This window comes from Peromyscus californicus, unplaced genomic scaffold (genome assembly GCF_007827085.1).
Source record: "Peromyscus californicus insignis strain IS unplaced genomic scaffold, ASM782708v3 Scaffold_16__1_contigs__length_79575227, whole genome shotgun sequence".
Taxonomy (NCBI): Eukaryota; Metazoa; Chordata; class Mammalia; order Rodentia; family Cricetidae; genus Peromyscus; species Peromyscus californicus.
In genome coordinates, this window is record NW_026294458.1 from 28,991,466 (window position 1) to 29,014,990 (window position 23,525).

General features: G+C 40.4%; 2 protein-coding genes across 2 annotated transcripts in view; one reads left to right on the forward strand and one right to left on the reverse strand.

Annotated features, from left to right (window-relative positions):
• Positions 1–2,115: 2,115 nt before the first annotated feature.
• Positions 2,116–20,946, reverse strand: Slc35a5 (solute carrier family 35 member A5). Its single transcript, XM_052740797.1, has 7 exons — positions 20,648–20,946; positions 19,675–19,860; positions 17,115–17,213; positions 15,937–16,070; positions 11,994–12,061; positions 4,846–5,626; positions 2,116–3,528 (listed from the first exon to the last, which is right to left on the reverse strand). Exons 2-7 carry the CDS (start codon positions 19,838–19,840, stop codon positions 3,463–3,465), a joined length of 1,314 nt encoding a protein of 437 aa, XP_052596757.1. The 5' UTR covers positions 19,841–19,860; positions 20,648–20,946; the 3' UTR covers positions 2,116–3,462.
• A 233-nt stretch (positions 20,947–21,179) lies between these two features.
• Positions 21,180–23,525, forward strand: part of Atg3 (autophagy related 3) — a 28,058-nt gene continuing 25,712 nt past the window's right edge. Inside the window, exon 1 of the mRNA XM_052740799.1 lies at positions 21,180–21,474. Within this exon, the coding sequence (XP_052596759.1) occupies positions 21,403–21,474 (72 nt within the window). The 5' untranslated portion in view covers positions 21,180–21,402. The remainder of the gene's footprint in view (positions 21,475–23,525) is intronic.

Here is a 23,525-nt window from a genome sequence, read left to right on the forward strand (position 1 = left end):
GCTAGCCTCAAACTCACAGATCTCCACGTACCTCTGTCTTCCTAGTGCAGGGATTAAAGGCACGTGCCACCACTGCCCAGCTAGCCTTTTTTTTTTTTTTTTTTTTTTTTAATAAAATCCAGAACCACTAGCCCAGGGACAGCACCATCCCCATAGGCTAGCCCCTCCTCACCAATCCCTAAGTCAGAAAATGGTCTACAAGTCTGCTTACAGACCAATCTTATGAAAACATTTTCTCACTTGAGGGTTCCTCCTCTTAGATGGCTATAGCTTGTATCAAGTAAACCAGCTAGCACAGTTCATATTTTAATTTAAAATTTATTGATCTTATAGCACTGTATTTTATTCTGTAAATGTGATTTGGTTTTTATATAAACATAACTGAGGCCAGGCATGGTGCCGCACAGCTATCATTTCAGCACTTGGGAGGCTGAGGCAAGTAGACTGCTGTCTTGGTTAGGGTTTCTATTGCTGTGACAGGACACCATTGACTACAGCAACTCTTATAAAGGAGAAACATTTAATAGGGTGGCTTGCTTACAGTTCAGAGGTTTAGTCCACTATCATCATGGTGGGAAGTAAGGCAGCATGCAGGCAGACCTGGTGCTAGAGCTGAGAGTCCTTACATCTTAATCCAAAGGCAACAGGAAGTGGTCTGAGACACTGGGCATGGCTTGAGCATATATGAGATCTCAAAGTCTGCCTCCACAGTGACACACTTCCTCCAACAAGGCTACAGTTGCCATACCTCCTAATAATGCCACTCCCTTTGGGGGCCAACTCTTTCAAACCATCACAATGCTCTAAGTTTAAGTCTAGTATAGTCTACAAAGTGAATTCAAGGCTAGTCTAGGCTACATGAGGCACTATCTAGAAAAAAATAAGTCCATACTTCACATTGTTTGGATGCATCTTAATGAGTAAAAATTTATGCTGAGATATTTATCAAATGTTTTCTTCATTAAAAGTGGAAATCTAATTTACTCAATTTCAAGAACTCTGATCTAGACTTTAGAGAGGGAAAATCACCCTCTTACCCACTGTTTAGCCTTCTTTGCTTGGAATGTTAAAGAGTTCATAGAATTATCATAGGTAAAGGGGAAATGTACCAAGGAGGATCTGGGAACATCCAGCCATTTGGCTTACACATAAGGGACATTAGCAGTTACAAAGCTACCATATTTAGTTCACCCCACAAGCAACAGGGCTTCCACCCAGGGATTCAGAGGCAAATTTAAAAAAAAAAAAAGGCCTTGGCTGTGAGGCTGAGCAATTATGCCCTCACAGGGCCACTCTGTACATAAATCTTGAAAACCTATGGAGCAAGAAGCAGCTGTGCAAGGACTTGGGATCTTGGTCTAAGTCACCTGCCCTTTTATAGTCAGATCTACATTCTTGCTTTCTTGATCACTGTTGAGAATTACCATTTGTTAGGCGCTTTACCCTACATGCATGAATAAGGGTCAGCCTGCAATCTTACTGCTATTTAGTTCCTGGAGTCGGAACCATGTCTACTTTCCTTTCTGTGTGCCAATTGTTCTTTCCAGGTCCTACACTCTCCTGACTCCAACAGTACCTGAGAAATGGTTTCTGGACCTCTCTCTCACCTTCGCAATGTCCCTCTTAAACCAGTGATGCCCCTTAAGTACTCCAGTGCATCTACCTGACATTTTAGTCCCCCTCAGGAAGTGCTAAGTTAACACAAGTAAGCCTGATGGTAAGCAATGACTGTTTCCCAAAAAGTAAGAGTGTAGAAAAGTAACTGTAACTATGAAAAATCAAACTACCACACACCACTGATACTGACACCTGCTATTACTATGTCCTGTAGGTGATACCTCCAGTGTCACTTGCTCAGTAAGATGATTTGTATACTTTTGCTCCTAAAAGTGAGGTCCTGCTCTATCTTATTTTCCTTATCTTTAAATCAGTCACCTTGGATATAATCTTCCCATTTCATGTAACTGGTGAGAATGCCTATGATGACCATTCTTTAGACACCAAGGTCTAGTGAAAGACAATGTTTTAAGTTACTTGATTTTTTGCTTTACTCCATTTTTTTAAATTTAAAAGCACTTCATTTCACCTCACATGACAAATGACAGACACCAGATATATGTTTAGTAGTTATTTTAATTAAAAAGTTTCTAGCAATTATTGCCAATTATATTATTCTGGGTAGACAGGTGGATTTGAATAATAGTAATTTCTTATATATATAAATACATGGGAGTTTGAAGGAATGTGCAAACTGCATGGTAGCTTATCATTCACATTTACAGTGTAGGGCTTTGTAAACACATAGGCGTGAAACTTGTTTCCATTAGCATTCAGCTGTAAGACCTGGGACAAATCACTCTATTTTCTTACTTTTTAATTACCTGGCTGCATGCAAACATATCTTGAGACATACCATGCACTTTTAAGTATGAACTACTGTTAGGAGGTGACTTACTGACTACTGGCCCTCCATTAGAGTAACACTACTCTGTTTCATTAAGAGTCATTATTGTTTTTACAAAAGGATTCTTATAAAGGATTCCTAAAGCCAGGGACTTGACTTTTAGGATAGGATATTATACAAAGATAGCTAACAGTTACAAGGTTTAATCAATAACTCAAAAGTAAAACAACTTAATTCTCAACAGAGTAATTCAACACTAGAAAGTAATGATGCCAAGATTTTGTAAATATACAGACTGAGGAAGATGGGGTATGAAAAACAAAAACAAATCCACAATGGCTTAGGTGATTTAAAATGCAAGTGGTAACTATGGTAACTTGGCAGCCAACATTCACATAAATAAAGCTAAAAAAAAATTACTAAGAATAAAATTTCCCACAAGTTCAAAAAAAATCAAACTTGGATATTTTATTTTAGAAGAATAGCTTAAAAAATATTACAAAGGATGTTATCCAAATTCTATGGCACAGCCAGATACTTAGGTCTTTCAGCCCAAACTTTTAGTCTTATTGCTTTAATAAAAGCAAAATGACTATTGCTAAGGCATCAAAATCTGAGGGACAACCTAGACAATATTTATAACAATGAAATGGGGGAGGGAGGATAGGAGAGGGAGAGAGACAGAGAGAGACATGAGAGGAGACTGCAGCACACAGTAAGATACAATGACTGGTATCCTAGTCTCGGGCATACTGTCTCCGTTAGTGGATCTGTATGGTCTAGTTAACATGATTTCTGGAAGCTGGAGGATGAGGAAAACAATCTGAAAATGTGACCCGCTGACTCATAAATAATGGGTTATTCACAGCCCTATGTTCATGTCTCAGAAATCTGCCACCCTGTGGCTGCTCTAAGTCTTGGATGGTTTATGCAGTGGTTAGATACATGTAAAGAGTATTATGCTTTCAAACATTATCAGTTTATCAGAAAAGACAACGGCCACAAATGCTGAAAGTGTTCAAACAGAGTTTGTGGGAGCTGTCAACCAACAGGTATGATTAGAAAGTGTCGTCATCCGAGTCATCACTCTTCGGTTTGGTAAGTCTTTCCAGCTCCTCTCCATCCTAAAATGAAATGTAGGAAATGAATAATTAGTTGAATTAGAAATGTTTCATTTTCAATAATTATTAAAAGAATGTCTTACTAAACATATAAATCAAAGGTAACTGTGAATATCAGCTGGTCAAATTAAAGAGTTGAAATGCTACAGTTAGAAGCACATGAGATAATCAAAAAGTAAAGGGGGGGGGGCAGGAGAGACAGCTCAGTGCTTAAGAGCACTTATTGCTCTTGCAGAGGACCTGGGTTTGGTTCCCAGCACCCACATGGTAGGTCGCAACTATCTGTGGCTAACAATCATCTGCAACTCCAGCTCCTGAGGGATCTGACATCCTCTTCTTAACTCTGAGAGCAAAAGGCACACAAATGGTTTACACACATGCAGGCAAAGCACTCATATACAATAATAAAAATCTAAGCAAAGCTTTAAAAGAGAAGTCCATTCACCTCAGGCCAAGTGCACCACCTGCTGGCCTTGCAGGGAAGTGATTAAAAGATGGTGAATGACACAAAGAATTCTTAGTACCTAGTAAGATTTTATTTTCCTTAAAATTAGGGCAAACGTCATTATCAGCCCTCCAGAAAGAATAGTGAACTTCCCCAAGTGTACACTCTTGCTGACTCAGGGGTTTGGGACACATGGTCTATTTTTTTTTTAATATAAAATCTGTTTTATCAAACCCCAGAGATATAACACCTGGAGGTTTTCTATCAACCTACTAAACGACAGATTTTTCTAAGAGTAAAATGGACTCATGATGTGAAATAGTTCATCTTTGTGTTAATAAAAATTATAAATTCAGAATAACTACATGATTTACTTGAATATATTCTTGTACGACAAAGTTCTTGCTAGAAACCATTTCTTATTGAAATAAACAGATAACTACAGGGAGGATTAAGGTACTGGCTTTCCCAGTTCACATGACTGATCAATGTGAAAGAGTACTTTCTTTTCCCCAGCCACTGTGCAGTGGGAAAAGCAAGGAACCAGGAGTCAGACCACGTAGCTCCATTATCATTCTTTTATCTACTGTCTATAAACCGGTTAGGTCACTCTAACCATACATCTAGGGGAGACAGGATGAGACAAGGAATGAGAACCTCTGCAGTATGGCTCTATGTGATGTAATTATACAGTTAACATACAAAGGCCTTGAGGCACTATGGTTTACACATCCTTGCCAGCTCCAGAAGTTCAGTGCACATGTATTAAGTCATACAGATCTAACACATTTTTCTGAAAAACTGATGCTGATTCTCTTTCTTGAATATGTTTTAAATTTTAAGAATAAGAAGAAAGTGTATTTATACCAACTTACCCCACTGGAACGCTCCCAAAGACTGCCACTTAGATCTCGGATCCTTTCTTGCCTAGGTGCACATTCGAGATTTTGAGGCTTGCTAGCATTATAAATAAATATGGAGAGAAGGACTGTTGGGGCTTGTAGGAAAAAATCCAGGGAGGGCCTGAAATCAAAGACCAGGACGGACACTGTTGTGATGATGACAGTTGTCACCTGGGCCATCAAGACATGGAACATGTTATCTAAAAATTTCAAGATAAAAGCCACTGAAAGGCCCTGGAAGGCAGTTACAAAAATAAGAGCTACTGAAAATGTATTGTGGCCATAAAAAAACCCACAGTTCTGAATCTGATCACGGTTACTGCTCTGAAGGACCAGGGTCATCCCATTAAAAACAATGCCAAAGAAGTAAAGCTTGCTATTCTGTATGAAGATGCTCTCAGTGTGCTGTGCCCCCTCCTTCAGGATCTTCTCATTATAGATATTGGCCATTGAAGAAATAAAACACTGAACTATAATCAGAATGTGGCCCAAGCCCAAACGGATGTGACTAAAAACTCTGGCTGTGGTGTTCCAGTTGACTTCAGTGAAAGTCCACTCCTTGGCTGTACAATTGTCTCTCTGGGAGCATTCTCTTCTAAAATGAAGGCAAGAATTGGACGGGGTGAAGAAGGCATCGTGATGAAATCCATGTCCTGCCAAGTCATGCTGTGACGTTTTGGTACTGGCAGTCAGGGCGACAATAGACAAAAACAGAATCAGGAGAGAAGCCCACTGTATCCAGTTCAGATGCCGCCTATCCAAAGAGGGAGGAAACATGGTTTTATCACATCTTTTTTTTTTTTTTCCCCCACCCTGTCTTTCCCCCCTGTTAACTGTTCTGCTGAAAATTCAGAAACTTGAATACTTGGTTTGGTAAATTATACCCAGTTGCTAGTATTCCCTACAATTCAAGTGCAGTATAAACCTGACCTCTCTATTCACTTTCCAAATGCCATAGGGCCATGCTTAATTTCTCTTCCTACAGATTAGCTTTGGATGTGCAGGTGTAGGTCAGCCTCCTGTCTTCCACGGCTATCTTGGACCTCTGGCACAGAGATTTTTTATTGTGATAAACTAAATTCTGACAGAGGATCTTAGCTCAGTTTCCAAGAATCAGAAAAAGCAGTATGGATGAGCTTTAGTAATAGATATAGATAAATTTCCCCAAGGGATACTAGACCTTTCTCAAAGGATTTCATAACACATGACATTTTTGAGGACATTAGCTCCTGAGTCAAAGGTCTAACAATAAGCCACCACACAGCAAAGTACTGGATGATGAGGAAAAGAAATTATACTTGGGTAGTATTTTGCTTATAAAGCCCAACCAAGCTTTCCTTACTTGCTGTATCTGAGAGTAAAGTTGTAAAGCTATGTGCTGTTAATCTACTTGTCAATTTACTCAGTTCAAAGACATGTAATAAGCAGGCAACCTGGGCTGATAAAGATTTGATGCCCCTCCTGAGGGAGCTTATGTCACAATCAGGAGAGGGCCATGGTGCTAAGTGATTGCAGAATGTGAGACACATGACCAGGTGGGTATACTGAGGAAGGGCACTTGCAGAGGCTAAGGCAGAGAAGCATCTATGCACAGGCAACAAAGAAGAAACTGTATCTCTCTCTGGGGCTGGGGCAGTCTGCAGGGCCCCTGAGGAGAAATCCAAAACACTGAAGTCTAGAGATCAGGTGGTCAGGAGAAGATGGGAAAAACCAAGCAAAAGCAGAAGTGTAAATGAGAGAACCGGAAGTGGTAAGAATGTTATCACTAGAGCATACAGAGCACCTAGGACAGAGCAGGCAATGCCTGCTCTTAGGGAAAGAGTTAAGTGAGAGGTAAATGATTTTCCTGCTTACATGTTTATAAAAAAATAAGAAAGAGATTTGTCTTACAGCTTTGTATACCTTCCTCCTCCTAGACAGCTACAACTTTTAAGACCTATTCTAAATTCTCAGGACATACATGGAAAATGAGTCTGCCTGCAATTCTACAACTTCACTCTCTCACACTGCTAAATGCCCACACTAGCTCAGGAAGCAGCACGTCTGTATATCATGCCTTCTCATGTATAATCTTCACATAACTAGATTTAGATCTCAGTGACGGGGTTAGCAATAGCCCTATGACATGAGCAGCAAGAAAATTGCTGAAGGTGCAGGTGTATACATTAAGCAGTAGAAAGTAATGGCTGAAAAGAAAAAAAAATATAAACACAGAGAATATCTAATTTATAAAGATAATTTTGTAATGAATTACTGTACATGACAAATGAGGAAATTTTATAGCTTTCAGAAGTTTTCAATACTAACAGATTTTCTGCTAATATTGTGAAGAAAAGAATCTAAAGGAAAAGACTTTAAATAAAGTCAAAGTAGCCACTGCAAGTAATTATTGATTCAAAGCTAATGTAGGGAAAATAAAAATGACTAAGAATTTGGCTAATCATGGGATCTTTCCAGAAAAAGAATATGATGTTTCATGAACTACTCAGCTGAGCAAATGTGCATTGATGACTTGACTCCACATGGCTTGTTTACTGCTCAGTCCTGCCTTGCAGGACAGTGGCCGAAGTTCAGATTATAGCTGGATGGCTCAGAGCTTCTCCTCCCATGAAAATTATTTATGTTTTAGGTGTGTTTTTACAAAGTGACCTCTTTGGTGTCTTATGTAGCTTAACCTTATATAAATTATAAATGATAAATTATAAAAAGACCACTGGTTTTGTTTAAAATTTTTCTTTTACTACATTTATTTGTGTGTCTGTGCACACATGCATGTGTGTGCATGTCCAAAAGCACATGGAAAGGTCAGGGTACAACTTGCAGAAATGGTTCTCTCCTTCCACCATGTGGATCGTGAGGACTGAACTCAGTTCACCTATCTTTACAGCCATCACTTTAACCCAGAAAGCCATTTGCCAACCCAAAGTTTTAAACTGTTCACTATGTAAGGAACATGACAGAATCTCTTGCTCTGTGTGCCTTATCCTCTACATCAGTGGTTCTCAACCTTCCTAATGCTGTGACCCTTTAATACAGTTCCTCATGTTGTGATGACCCCCCAAGCATAAAATACTTGTTGCTACTTCATAACTGTAATTTTGTTACTCTTATGAATCGTAATACACAACTCCCCTGAAAGGGTCATTCGACCTCGAGAGGGTCGCGACTCACAGGTTGAGAACTGTTGTTCTCTGAGCATCACCCAATGTCCCTTGTTTCTATGCTGTGCATGACTTCCGGCCAGTCACTTAGCACTTGTCTGCTCTGATGGACTGTCGAGGTATCACAATGCTTGCACCAAAGTTACCCTTATTTTACTTAATAGCTCCAAAGTGTAAAGGAAGTATGTGATAGTAACAGTTTAACTTTCAAAGATGCTATAAAAGTGCTTCCTCCAAGTGAAAAAATTTCAGCTTAACAGGGAAAGGAAAAAAAATATGTTAAGGTTGCCACGATCTCTTGAGAAAAAAAAAAAATCTGTCCATGAAGTTCAAGAAAAATGAAAACCGTTCTAATTTTACTGTTACATCTCACACTATAAAAGTTACGGTGATAAGTGTGGTTAAGTATTTAGTTCAAATGAAAAGAAGTGTGTGTGTGTGTGTGTGTGTGTGTGTGTGTGTGTGTGTGTGTGTGTGTGTGTGTAGAGAAAAAACCCAGCAATATGCAGTGTTCAGCACTACTCAAGAATCCAGTTTGGGTACTGACATATTCCCCATCTATAAGGGGAACTACTATATTTCCAGTGAGCCAAGTTCTATATCCAGAGTCATAACCATGGATTTGAATAAGATTGATCATGTGCAGACTACATTATTCCTAAGCAACATAAAATAGAAATATTTTTACACTGTATCAGACAGGATAAGTAATTTAAAACTATTTGTATAACATTTACATTATTTTAGGCAGCATAAGTAATCTAAAGCACTTGGGAAAATGTGGCAGGTTACATGGGAACACTATATCATTTAAGGGACTTGAACATAATTTTTGGCATTCTAGAACCAATCCTATGGATTTTTAGGGGTAACTATACCTAATTTGCCATTATTAGCTTCCCTATTAAGTGAGCACTTAGGTTAAATTGTGTCAGGTAAGGGCAGTTCTATTGTGTTTCTTACTGTATTTGGTGATAGTATACCAATGCAGAGAAGAAAACAATGAAAAGATTAACCTAAATGCTTTCTCAAGAAAATTATACAAATACATTTTCAAGGAGCACTGGGTGAGTTCCCAGGGATCCAGAATTATGTGAAATCATAAAGATTTGTTTTGGAGAAAATGATTACTGAGTAATACCTTATTTTTCTGCTGGTTCTAATAGTACTTAACTTTATAACCTCTAGGACATCTACACTTAGGGTTTTTTTTGGTGTATATGTGTGGAGAGTTTCTCTGTATAGCTCTGGCTGTCCTAGAGCTTGTTCTGTAGACCAGGTTGGCCTTGAACTCACAGATCCACCTGCTTCTGTCTCCCAAATGCTGGGATTAAAGGCATGTGCCACCACACCCTGCTGATTTAGGAGTTTTTTTTTTTTTTAATGATCTTTTCCTACAACTTCTCTTTAATGAAAATGGAGGAATTTTATAGTTAGTAGATAAAATATTACTGATCAGTTTTATTCTTTTCCCTAAAATCTCAATCTCCAAGTAGTGCTACTTCCCAGAGACAAACAAACACAACTATACAACTATGCTAAGGTAAGAATAAACCAGTGAGGGTGGCTTTGAGCCATAATGTCTGCCATCAGTTTCTACTGTGAACTAGTGGCCACACTTCAACAGAATAAATCTGGGCAGTGGGATGGCTCAGTCCCCTGACAACCTGAGTGATTATGGGACTTCACAGCAGGAGACAAATGATTCCTGAGAGTTGTCCTCCGATCTCCACATGAGTTCCATAGCACTACATATGGACATCTGTCATACCATCTCTCTTTCTTTCTCTCCTCCCCCCCACTCACACACACACACACACACAAATAATTAGGTTTACAGATGTTACAGATGGTTTTGCAGAAAAGATACAACGTTTCCTGGTGAGTACTGGCTGATTCCTCCATGTTCTATGAGTGTATTCAGCAGTAGTCTTACTGCAACTTCTGGAGGGTAATTGAGAGCACTGGCAACGGCCTGTAATGTCTGCAGGATGCTCTCATTTGCTTTCTATGCTATGATAAACATTGAAACCAAAAGCAGCTTGGGGAGGAAAGGGTTTTTTTGGCTTACATAATTATAGTTCCTCACTGGGGGGAAGCCCAGGCAGGAACTCAGGCAGGGCAGGAAACTAGAACCAGGAACTGGAGAGAGACCTTGGAGGGAGGCTGCTTACTGGTTTGTTCTCCATAGCTTGCTTAGCCCGCTTTCTTCTACCATTCAGGACCACCGGCCAAGGAGTAGCATTCCTGGCAGTGAGGTGGGCCTCCCATTCCCACATCAATCATTAATTAAGAAAATGCCCCCAAATACTTGCCTACAGGCAATCTGATGGAGGCATTTTCTCAAATGGAGGTGTCTCTCTCCAGATAACTCTAGCTTGTGTCAAGTGGACAAAAACCAAACTGGGGGGCGGGTTAATCACTGGCCAACAACTCAAAAGAGATAACCTATTTCTGGCACTTGCCTTTTCGATAGCATGGATAGTGGGGGTACTGTCACAATGTAGAGTAACCCTATCTAGACTCATACATATCTGTCTAGAGGTCTATATTTCAGGAAGCTTCTACAGTAGTTTCCATATGACTGACTCTCTTGAAAGGTCTTTGGTGTTCATTATCCCACCCATAGTCACTCCTCTAACGGGTCCTCCAAGTCTTCACCCACTCAACCCCTTCTGTTCCATTATTCATCTTTAACTCTGTGTTCTCTTTTTCCTTGAGCCCCCTTCATCCCCTCCCAAGGCTCTGTGCTAGTTCCTGACCGCTAGGCAGGCTTTATACTGGCTAGCTTCCATAGTACTTGGAGGTGTCATGCACATTATCAGAGAAAGAAAAGTAATCATCAACCTTACCCAGCTGTGAACCCTGAGAAATACGGTAACTACCAGCTTGGCAACAAATGCTCACTGATACAACAGTGGCACAAATGTCACAGGGGTGACCAACCTCTTCTGATTGGATTTAAGGCCCATTCCACAAGTTAAAAACCATACCTGGCACTGTTACCAGTGCCAAGAACCTGTGGCTAGACTGGCCATAGGCCTTAGAGGAGAACCGACTACTACTATTATTCTGTTCAGTGGGCATATTACTAAACTGACTCCTAATGACGTATTATTACATCCAGAGATTACTGTATCTCTTAACCCTCATTAGAGGAGTGTTTTTTTTTTTTGTGTGTGTGTGTGCACTATATGGTGATTAACAGAAAGACCCACAAGTGGTCAAAGTTCAGAGAAGAAGGGATTGTCTGTGGAATGCTCAGCTCTAATGTGATACTTGTATCATACTCCCTCCTCCCAAGGCTGGTGGGGAATAGGTGGCAGAAAGGATGTAAGATCCAGAGGTGGTGAATAATTTCAAGGAAACAGTGTCTTCTGGACACAGCAGGGCAATTGCACATACAAACTCACAGCAACTGTGACAGTTTACACAAGATCTATACAAGTTCAGGCCAGAAAAAAATTCCAGCACGGAGTGGGCAGGTGGGCACAAAATCCCATCCACACATAAGGAACTGTTAGTAAGTGAGAGCTGCTAGGAGAGGGAGAATGAATTAGTACTCTTTAAGGGTGTAGCTCCTGGTAGATTGGGTGTGGCCAGTAATCCTAGCACTTGGGAAGTTGAAACAGGGAAATGATGAATTCAAGTCTATTCTGGGTTACAAAGTAAGACCTTGTCACAGAACAAACATTTTTCAAAAAACACTAAAAATTAAAACATCAATAATGTCTTACTTTTGAAAAGTTCAAGACATTTTGTACACCTGATGGCAGAGGATTTAAACAGCCACTAGAGTTGCTCTCTACATTGGATAAACAAGGTATCTAATATACAAGGCTAATTAGAAATCAAATCTTGGCCTAGAGGTTCTGAGGGCTCAGCATTCTGGGTAAATTATCTAAAACCAGACTGGCCCATTTTAAAGGATGATATATGCTTCCACAGTGAATTACTTACTTCAGCACTATCCTGAATAGAAGAGCTGTTGTTATAATGCTAAAATTCGAGAAGATAACAGCCATGGCCTAGAAAGAAAGAGAAGATAGAATTACGATCCGAGCAAAGCACTGACCTCAGAACCTCCCAGCTTGCTAGTTCACCTGACACAAGAAGCCTTTCAGTCACAAAGCAGAGGGGTTATTAGGGCAGCCATTTCACTAGGGGATTAAATTCCATTTTTATTGCTTGTTAAATTTACGCAGATATGATCAAGTTATTGTCAGGATTTGACAATATATGTTTAAATTTTGCCTTATATGCAGTTTATGCCTGCATAAATGTCCTTGTATTTAGAAATACAAATTCTAAAGGTTTAGGTTTAGAAATAAGTTACCATGATTATGAAGCACACACTTTTTTTTTTCTTACACCTATCACAGCACTTTATAGACTTCTTAAAAATTATTATTTTTGTGTGTGGTTCTGAGAACCAAGTAAGAGCTTGTGCACATAAGACAAGCACTTCACCACGATCCCCTTATAGCTATTCAATACTGGCTTTATGGGCAAAGAGAAGGGAACATGTTAGGCCTATTTATAGGGTGTGGTAGTTTGAATGTAACTGGTGCCCATAATTTCACAGGACGTGATACTATTAGGAGGTGCAGCTTTGTTGGAGTGGGTATGGTCTTGTTGAAGGAAGTGTGTCACTGTGGGGTCAGGCTTTGAGGTTCCCTATGCTCAGGATACTACCCAGTGTCTCAGTTGACTTCCTGTTGCCTGCAAGATGTAGGACTCTCAGCTACTACTCCAGCACAATGTCTGCCTGCACACTGCCATGCTTCCTATAATGATGATAATGGACTGAACCTCTGAAACTATAAGTGAGCCACCCCAATTAAATGTTTCCTTTATAAGAGTTGCCATGGTCATGGTGTCTTTTCAGAGCAATAAAAATCCTAACTAAGATATATGGTAAGAAAATATAGGCACATCTTTAAGCATTTTTGTTACTTTAGAAACTGAATCAGTTTTCCAGTTGAAATGACATGACCTGAAACATAATTCATATAAGATAGTCCTCTGAATTGATCTGAATTACTCTAAACATTTAGAAATGTATTACCTAGATTTTATAGTGGTTTGTTTTTTTGACTGCAGTTATATTTTGGTTTAAATTGAACACAACACACACATATATAAGTACTGCTCAGAATACATGAAATTCTACCATTGTTTCCTATACTGGATCTGGCAATACTAATATTTTTTTCACAACAATCATATGATACAGTTCACCTTTGTTTACTTCTTGCTATCACTTTAGGGTGGATACACAGAGTAACCAGGTGTCCTGCTGTCTGGCTGTGGTTTTAGCACTAGGAAGGCTAACACAGGAGGATCTTGAGCTCCTGTGTTGCCTGAGACATAGCAGAACCCTGCACCAAGAAATCAAAAAAAAAAAAACCAAGACTATCAAGTCTTATACAATCACTAATAACAGCAAACACAGCTACAACATAGTTAAAGAAAAAAGTGATATTGAGTTAAATGAGTAGTAATTCTAAGAATCTAATGTTTTACTATTGAATTTTCTAATAAGAACTAGTCATACAATCATGTATGTTTACTGGTCATAAAAAGTAATAATTTTAGCCGGGCGGTGGTGGCGCACGCCTTTAATCCCAGCACTCGGGAGGCAGAGCCAGGCGGATCTCTCTGAGTTCGAGGCCAGCCTGGGCTACCAAGTGAGTTCCAGGAAAGGCGCAAAGCTACACAGAGAAACCCTGTCTCGAAAAACCAAAAAAAAAAAAAAAAAAAGTAATAATTTTAAGAATCTAATGTTTTACTATTGAATTTTCTAATAAGAACTAGACATACAATCATGTATGTTTACTGGTCATAAAAAGTAATAATTTTAAGAATCTAATGTTTTACTATTGAATTTTCTAATAAGAATTAGACACACAATCATGTATGTTTACTGGTCATAAAAAGTAATAATTTACTACATATACATAATGTATAATGGTTTAATCAGGGTAATCAACATTTCTATCTTTCCAATCATGGATTATTTGTCTGTGTGGGAGACTGAGTGGATTTTCTCAGTGTACCTCACTATAAGACAAATGCTTGTGAGCTTCAGGTTAAGAGCAGAGGAAGGGATGATAATGAATGTGGCTGGTAAGAGTAGGGAAACAGCAGCCCTGAGAGATCACATTAAGAGCAGCATAAATGCACATAACTAATCAGTCTGGCTGATTTGACAGATTCTGAACATACTTCCCAAGTTAATACTAGGGAATAAATCTAATCATAATTCTTTGTCCTAAAAATTCTATGCACCTTTATTTATTTCCTTAAATAGAACGAGGCAAGAAATACATAAAATAAATCATATAATCTGTTTCATAATATTTGTGGTTGCAGCTGATCAAGAAGACCCAAGCAATAAATAGGGAAGAAGAATAAGGAAGTTGCAATATTGCTTAATACAAGTAAGAAAGAAAAAGTATAAATGTACAGCTAGTCTGTTGGTTTCCAATAAGATAGAAGTAATATTTATTATTGAATGTGAATCACCATCCTGTTGTGATAGGAATTATCTTATCTGAAAAAGTGGGAAGAATTTAGGAGAAGGCATGTTCCATGAACGGCAGCCTTACTTACTATATTACAAATCACAAAGCTGACAGGAACATATGCAGATGGTCAGTTGGGCAAGGCGCCTGCTTTGAGCTGGGTTAGCGCTTCTTCTTTATTTCACAGGTAGAATAATTGAAACCGAGAGCAGACAAGGCCTTCCAGGTCTACAGATCATCACAGGTGAGAAAGTGCCAGGCTCTTGATTCCTACTGTGTTCTACTGCTCCCTCCTTTTCACCCGATCCTAAAGCAGATCCGGGAGGTTTCACATAGAGGATCAGTGCCAATAAAAACACTATCTCTAATTAAAGTGTTTAATTTTATTATTTTTTAAAAACTTAAACCACAACATAGGCAATAAAAGCCCTCACCTTAAAAAATATTGGGGAGGGAGCAGTGGAACCCAAACTGACTATAGTAAAAGTAGAAAAACAGATTTTTTTTTTTGAGTGAGGGTCTCTGTATAGCCTTAGCTGTCCTGGAACTCACTATGTAGATCAGATTGGCCTCAAAGTTTCAGAGCTCTGCCTACCTCTGCCTCCAGAGTGCAAGGATTAAAGGCATGAGTCACAACCTAAGCAGAAGACAGACTTTTAATTGTGATTATCAATGCCTTTCAAAATTGATACAAAAGATGTATCAGAGGTGAATTCCTAGTATTATCAGTTGATTTCTATAGTTCCACACTCTTAAGTTATCTGTAGATAAGATTAACATAAAAAGGGGCCAACAAAATGGCTCAGTGGGTAAAGGTGCTTAGAGCCAAGTCCAATGACCTGAGTTTGATCTTGGAACCATATAGTGGAAGGAGAGAACCAACATCCACAAGCTGTTCTCTGACTTCCACTTTTGTGCTATGGCACATGTGTACATATATATACATACACAAACACATATGTAAGTGTAAGAAAAAATAGAAAAAAATCATATAGTAAATATGGATACAATACATACATATAGCAAATGGATAAACTACATTAAAACAGATAGAGCAAAGAGAGATCCATCAACTGCAGTATTTTTTGAATTAATACAGGAGGTCTGAATTGAGGCCTTGAACGATCATCAAATAGCTCAAACTAAAGGTAGATTGATCACATAAATCAGGGTGGTTTCTGAGTCCCTGTTCCTGGGAGCAACTTCCCCCAGTAGCCAGCACAGGAATCATTAACAGTGTGAAGATCTGACACAGTCCAGATGGTTCTAGAAACTGTCAGGAAGGCCAGTGGAAAATGAGAAAAAAGAAGGTCAGTTTGGGGACTCATCTCTTTGTGTCTTCTCAACGGCACTTCCTCTGTTACACTTGTACTTACAGGCTGAAGATAGGAGAGGACATAGAAGACAATCAAGTTATCCAGGAAGTAGAGAAAGGCAGGAATGGACCACTTCATGAAACTTGAGAATTCCTTCCAGGAAGTACATCTCAAATGTCTACTTTGATGATCATCTGAAGAAAGAAGTATATGAATCATGCAAAGCAATAAACAAATCATCTATATTGGGAATGCTTATGTTTCATTGAAACTACACTAAACTTTATGACTAGTACAATTCTATAAAATGGGCTTTATTAAATTGCTAAATGATTACAAGCCTACAGCAGTAAAACATAATATGGCATTTATTAGTATCTCTTTCTTTTCCCACCTGTGTATCAATGAGCAACCCACCAGACCCTTAGCAAAACAGAATCATAATTCCTACTAACTCAGAGCGGAAGGATCACTCAAGGTGACTCCAGACAGACTTGTGTTTTTACTTCTCTGCATGGACAACCAAGAGAATATGTTAGAGTAAGCAGAAAAGAATAATGAAGTTTTTACACTTTCATTCTCCCCTCAAAGCATGATCAGAGAAGGGAAGTAATAAGTAAAAATTTATATGCCTGGATTATAAGATGGCTAACTTTTACTAATCCCGGTTTTAGTTATTAATCCAGCTCCAGACTTCCAAAGACTTAGGAAGGCATACTGCAATAGAGATAAAATGCAAAAGAAGAAAAAAAGAAAGGAAGAAGGAAAGACAGTTTAAATTTAAGCCCTTCAAGCAATGCATGAGTTCATGAAATTATGAAATGTACTCAACTACCTAGAAACTCAACACAGACTAAAGCAATTTGGTAAGAAGACTTCCTGTACAAGGACTTTAATGCTGCAAAGGCTTTTTTTTTTTAACCTCACATAAGAAGAGTAAAAAGATAGTGTCAAAACCCCTAACTGGGAAACTGAGATGGAAAATTAATAAAAATCCACTGAAGAAAACCAAACCAGGGACAAGTGATAAGGCAGAACAATTGACAGGACACTGGGAGACAAAGCGGAAATCTAGGTCCTCTCCTAATACAACTCTGCATGACATTTTCTTTGATCCTGCTTCCCTACCTATAAAACACACTTATGCTTGGACTAGACTAAATGATATAAACTTTATGCCAGTTCCAATGTTTTTTTAATAGTGTGATTTAACAAATATACAATATCTTGATAATTACCTTTCTTTATAACACAGAGTGACACAAGTATACAGAGAATCAGCTTCATCAGTTCTGAGCACACATTCACAGTAGTAGGGAGATAGTCATACTTGTTCTCTGAAATGTAACAGGAAAATTCAAACTAACAAGTTTATTTTTACATGTAATTAATAATTTCTATATTTAAACATCAAACTTAAGACTCATTAAACATCTTTCGGCTGGCACAGCCTTTCTCAATCTGAGTAAATATGGTGGGAGGCTAAGATCAAGGACAAAGGAAGCTCCATGGGAGAGAGGCAGAGACTGACTTCAAAACAGGTAACTACCACTCAGCATCTGACTCATCAAAAGTTATGAATTTATCAGATGAATTAGTACTCAGCTTATGATTCATCAAACCGGACTTGTTTGTCTTACAAAAATCAAGGTATACCTTGCCTAGGGCACTTCTTTACCTCAGAATTTTCCAACCTGGTTCATATTATAGTGTACACAGGAACATGTTTGGTTCCCCTGCTCCTGGCATAAATGGTGAACTGGGGTAGAAAAAAGCTATCTGGCAAAGGACTGCTACTTTTAGGACTGAGAAGAAGTAAATGTAGGTCACCCACACCCATTAATGAATTATATAATACAGCCTAGGTATTAGGTAAACACCTTGGTCTTAGTTATTACCTGTCTTTTCTAAACGCTTATCAACAACTTGCTTTATCAAAGTGACAAGGACAAATAGAAACTTTATTAACTACTACTTTGCAAACATTTGGTTGCTTCTCTTAGTCATATTAAAACTTGGCAAACACTGGGGTTGGGTGGGTGCCAACTTAACCATCTTTCTCCAGGATACTTTCTTTCTCTTTTCTGAAGATTCTCTTAACAGTCAACATATGCCAAACTGACTACTTCTCTGGTTCTAGGCACAATCTATCAAACTCTGTAAGACCATTTGACACACTGTATTACAATTATTTATTGTTTTTATGTTATATTCTTAGAATAGAAATGTCTAATGACAAAAAGACCAGGTTTTAGTGACTTTCTTATACCTGACATTTAATAGATATTCACAAGTATTTGCTTATTCAACTACGCTCACCACTCAAAGCCTAGTTCAACTATCTCCTCCATTTTCTCAGTACTAAGGTTGGCTTAAATCACACTGCTACCCTCAAAAGGTGTTTTTCATAATCTTTATGACATACACACCAATCAACCAAAATGTGACTTAAAGAAATGGGTAGAGACTGGGCCTCTGGTCACACTCCTGAGGAATTATCTGGACTACATTAGCTTCTGAGCATGCCCATGAGGGATTATGTAGATCAGATTAATTGAGGTGGCAGGACCGACCTTAACTGAGGGCAACAGCATTTCATGGGCTGAGGTCTTAGACCAAATCAGGTGAAAGTGAGTTGGGTGTGACCTTTTTTTTTTTTAATTTTTAAATATTTTTCCTTTATATCATGTGAATAGGTGTTTTGTCTGCATGTTCATCTGTACACCACGGAGGTCAGTAGAAGGCTTCATATGTCACGCTAAATTGCTGGGGCTAACGTTCTAGAGTCTGGGAGAATAAGAAATTATTTGAAGGATTATAGCTAGGTGGCAGAAGAATATAGTGGGAGCAGTATAGTTGGGAGAGTAGTGATATTTGGGTTGGGGGAGCCCATTTCAACTCCCTGGGTCTGCAGGTAGTTAGTTTTGAGTTGCCATGTAGATGCTGGGAGTGGAACCGGCATCCGCTTAAAAGAACAGCCAGTGTTCTTTACTGCTGAGCCATCTCTTTAGCCCAAGCATATTTTATCTCTTTTTGCTCGATGCCTGTGGATGCCACGTAACTGCTACAAGCTTCTGCTGCCATGATCTCCCTGGCATGATGAACTGTACTCTCCAACAGGAAGCCAAAATAAACTTTCCCTTCCTTAACCTGCTTTGCTCAGCTATTTTTGTCAGAGCTACGAGGAAAGAAAGTGAAAAGAAAGATAAATTAAATCTTAGCCTAGGGCCTGAAAGATAAATATTAACTGAAGTTAAAATTTACATTCACGTATAGGCTCTCCAAGTAGACCACTAAAAGTCATGATGTCATGATTTTACAGCTGTCAATAGTTAACAAACAACCAATGCAGTTTTGTAGAATTAAATATTTGCATAAACCCTTACATTAAATAATAGATTCCTTGAATGTATATGTACCAAGCTTTTAATTTTTATCATCCCATTGACAAAATAATTATACTGACTCACAGACACCAAGAAATTAAACAAATATATTGTACTTTCAAATAAGCTATAATTGTACATTTTGCTAGAGATCCAGAAATACTTGTTGGGTGAAGTAATAATGAGATGTTATGATACACTGTGTTTTATTTTGCGCTTGAAAGATCCAAATTTCATGCACAAGGACACTTGGTTAAAGTGCTGAGGAACACGAGGTCAAAGTATAAACATTAAACACACTTTATCATTCACAAAGCATAGTACTTTAAAAGGTATTATGTATAATTTATTCCTAAGGACACCACGGACAAGTGATTAAAAGTACCCCACGCACATCCGCATGTTAACTCACCTTCATTGGCAGAATATTTTACCAGCAAGATGCGACTTGAACTTAAAGCAATGAATATAACACCTAGCAGGAATGTGTACAGTGCTGGTGGGCCTAAGCCGGGACGCCTGAAGCATTTTCTTTCCATTCCACTGGTTTTTAATTTTCTTAAAAAGAACACTTTCATGAGCAACCCTGTTGGCAGACCTAAGGATTAAACACAATGCAAACACTATAGACTGTGCCTAACAGAAAAGGAAACCTGTAGATGTCTGGCCACGACTAAATCAGAAACAAGAAAGCTGAGGGGAACGAGGAAACTCAAAAGGGAATGATCGATACTGACAAAATCTTATAGGAGGGGGTGTTCTCGAGACAGATGGGGTGTGTGTGTCTGCATTGGAAATAAGTTAGGAAGTAACTGACAGTTTGGGACTGCAGGAAAGTAGTTTATTTGTAATAACTGTGCTCCAGAAAGAAAGAATTTTGGAATCGCTTTTGGGGTGGGGTGGGGTTTCCTCACAGTAAACCAGCTCTTCCTTCAGCGTAGAAAAAGAGCGTCCTGGGAATGATTCTTTTACAGTTAACGACCACAGTGCACAGAGCTGAAACGTGGCTACGGACGTGTTCTGAACCAGGACAGGGACGGAGGGCTAACTAAGCTCAGAGGGTCAGTGAGCCTAACTGGCCAGTCTTTGAGGGACAGGTGGACACGAAACTCCAGGCAGGGTAAATACTTGCCCGAAGCGCACAAGTAGGAGGGACACATGGGAGCCATTGAGGACCGCCGACAAAGGCCCCAACTAGGGACCGGCAGCTGGGCGCAAGCGTACAGAAAGCCAAGGATGGGTCAGCAGCACCCCGCCACCACGGCCAGGCTTCCCTCGCTGCCAGGGAAACCCTCCCACACATGCGCAATAGGACTCGCAGGCGGCTCCCTCGCCCCTCGCACGCTCCAGCAAAGAGCCGCACTCTGCCCGCGGGGCGCGGTTACCTCAGTGGCTCAGGGAAGGTTCTAGCGGAAGAACGGACATCATAGAGCTGAGAGAGTGACTGCCTCGCTCCGTCGCAGCAGCGGTCGGCTTTCAGGGCCCATTGGTGGGGCTTAGCTCTGAGCCGGGAACAAAGGCGAGAAAACAAAGCAACAACAACAACAACAAAAAATAAACCACCTCCCGCCGCCGGCCTCCAGGGCTGGAGCCCAAGCGGAGCCCCTGCCGGCAGGGCCGAGCGGCCTCGGCGCCCATTGCGCACGCGCGCTCACTCGGGCGCTTCCGGGGGGCGGGCCGGAGGAGCCGGTGGGTCCCGCCCCCCCCCCCCCCCCGGCCCTTCTTGTTGTCACGTGTCGCGGGAGACTCGAGTCACGTGAGGCCCAGGTGGCGCCGGCGGCGGCGCGGTTGGGAGGGGAGTGGAAAAAGAGGAAGGGGAAGCCGGAAGGGGTGTCCGTGGAGCTAAAGGGGGACGAAAGACAGCTTCGGCGGGGGGGGGGGGGGAGGCCAGGGGGCTGCGCGCGCACCGGCCCCTGGTTCCGCGGGGCTGGGCCCCTTGTCCCCGGCGGGCAGGTGACAGCTGGGCCCGGCCGCCGCCTGGCGCCGCCCCTCCCCCGCCCCGGCGCTGCGGGTGCCGCCTGCGGGGCTCGATGCCAGTCGGCCACGTCCGGGGCAGTTTTTGAGTCCTCCCCCCCGACACCCCCCGACCCGGATCGCGACTGTCTTCCCCTCCCTGGCCCATCGCTGCTCCAGCCCCAGGATGCAGAATGTGATCAACACGGTGAAGGGAAAGGCTCTGGAAGTGGCCGAGTACCTAACCCCGGTCCTCAAGGTAAGCCTCGGCACTGACCGTCCCAGTCCGGGTCCCCAGCGTGGACCCGTGGAGAGAAGGTGGAGGGGCGGGAACTCGCCGCCGTGGGCTGCCCCTTGCCCGGGGCTTCTGGGCCGGTCCCAAGGTTTGATGGCTCCCCCCGGCTTCAACTGGTGCCTGCTGTCTCCACCGGTCATTCCTCCTTTTGCGTTGGAGTGCGGGAAGAGGTGGTGTGGAGCAGAGATAGGAACATTGAATCCAGACATCCACAGTCTTTTTAAACAGGTATCTGGGCTAAGATGACAGCTTGGTGGCTAACGGCATGCCACTTTTTCTTCCAAGTTTCATAGGAAGTTTTGATTATCCGGTGATGTAGATTTCTTTTAGTTTCAGAGGAACGTAGTAAATGGTAACATGTTAGGAACTCTGAGCGGAACTAGGCGAAACTTCTGGTTTCCCAAGCTTTTAGAGTAGCCGCAACTGATTATTAATCTTGGATTTGAAGGATCCTACGGCAGCAGTTCACCTCGCTGTGTGTGTATAGACTGGAAACAGTATAACATTTTCAGATGAAAGTTGTGATACGCGTCATCTTTCAAAAGTAAATTTCCAGAGCTGCGTTCCAGGTTTCCTTACAACTTCTAGGATACATCTTTTTGTTTTAACTTGATTTTGCCTTGGCGAAAAGCGAGCAGTAATAGTAAATGAGTGGTAGATACTTGCTTAGTTTTTGTTTTCGTTCTGTATTTAGCTTTCTGTAAGAATTTTACTAATCTGGGGGGCGCAGGGGGAAGAACAAGGGAATCTGGCTGATATGTAAAATTAAATTAAATTATAAAATAAAAAAAGCTTGAAAAAAAGAATTTTACTAATCTTACTGCAAGCAAGAAATATGCAGACAGGCGGAGCAAACTGATCTCTTTATCTTCTCTTTTCAGTTCTTGTTTCTAAGACACGTTTGAAAATGATACCTTTTTGGATCAAGTAAAAAAAGTCTGCAACACTTGTAAATGAGAATCTTAACTCTTGTTTACATCTTTATTCTGAAAGTCAGTTAAGATTACTCATCTATTTAGAAATTGAAAATAATTTCGACATTGAAATCAAATGCTTCTATTGCACGTTATAATGTTTTCAGAATATCGTATTGCCTAGGTAGACAGTGTTCTAATAGTCCACCATTTAGTCACCTTTTAGTTTAAGGAAGAGATGAACAAAACACTTCCCAATTAAATATAAAATGACTATCTTGTAGACCCCGTAGATTTTATTGCACTTGTGATGTAGAACTTTTTTTGAGGAATTCTTTGTTCTCTTCACCATTCTGAAAGGAATATTAGGAAATCAGTATGTATGGTATATATTTTTATGTTTAATTATTGAGACAGGGTCTTACTGTGTAGACTTAGCTGGTCTGGAACTCACCATGTAACCCAGGCTAACCTTGAATTCTTAGAAATCCACCTGCCTCTGCCTCCCAAGTGCTGAGATAAAAGGCATTTGCCACCATGCTCGAAGGCAATGTGTGCCATATGTTTTTAGTATAAAAGAACACATAATTAATGGCCCTCTGATTGTCACTCCTGGTTTGCAGAGAGAATCCTTACAGATTCCTTCTAGATGAAGGAAGGCAAAGGAAAAAACAAAGGACTGTCCAGAAAGATATGGTGGCCTTTTCTTAGGAAGTGAAAGTTTGGGAAGGCATGTTTGTTTAGATGGCATCAGTGTAGTAAAGCCAAAATCCTTAGAGTGCTCTTGAAGGGTCTCTTTGGCCACTGGAAGTCCCAGTCTCTTGTTCACTTGAGAACTTCGCCAGAAGCCAACCTTATTGCCTCCTCAGGACTTCAGCAAGAGGAATCTTGCTACTAGAATCTTGTATTTTTTCCCCCTCTCAGGTGGTAATGCTTTTTCCCCAGACAGCCTTAGAGTTTGGTCCTTTGTCTAGCCTTTATTTATTTATAATATATTTTGTACTTATTCCTTGGGAATTTCATACATGTTTACAATATATTTTGATCATATCTGTCCCTCACCCTCTTCCAATTCCTCCCAGATCACCCCCAGCATATACC

What these genes read in the sequence shown, in the direction of transcription:
- Slc35a5 (XM_052740797.1), bottom strand. Translation starts at nt 19,840, where the DNA reads ATGAAAGTGTTCTTTTTAAGAAAATTAAAAACCAGTGGAATGGAAAGA. An exon ending in AAAATATTCTGCCAATGAAG is followed by an intron (nt 17,214 to 19,674) that starts GTGAGTTAACAT and finishes GTTACATTTCAG; the next exon opens with AGAACAAGTATGACTATCTC. An exon ending in TTTGGGAGCGTTCCAGTGGG is followed by an intron (nt 3,529 to 4,845) that starts GTAAGTTGGTAT and finishes ATTTCATTTTAG; the next exon opens with GATGGAGAGGAGCTGGAAAG.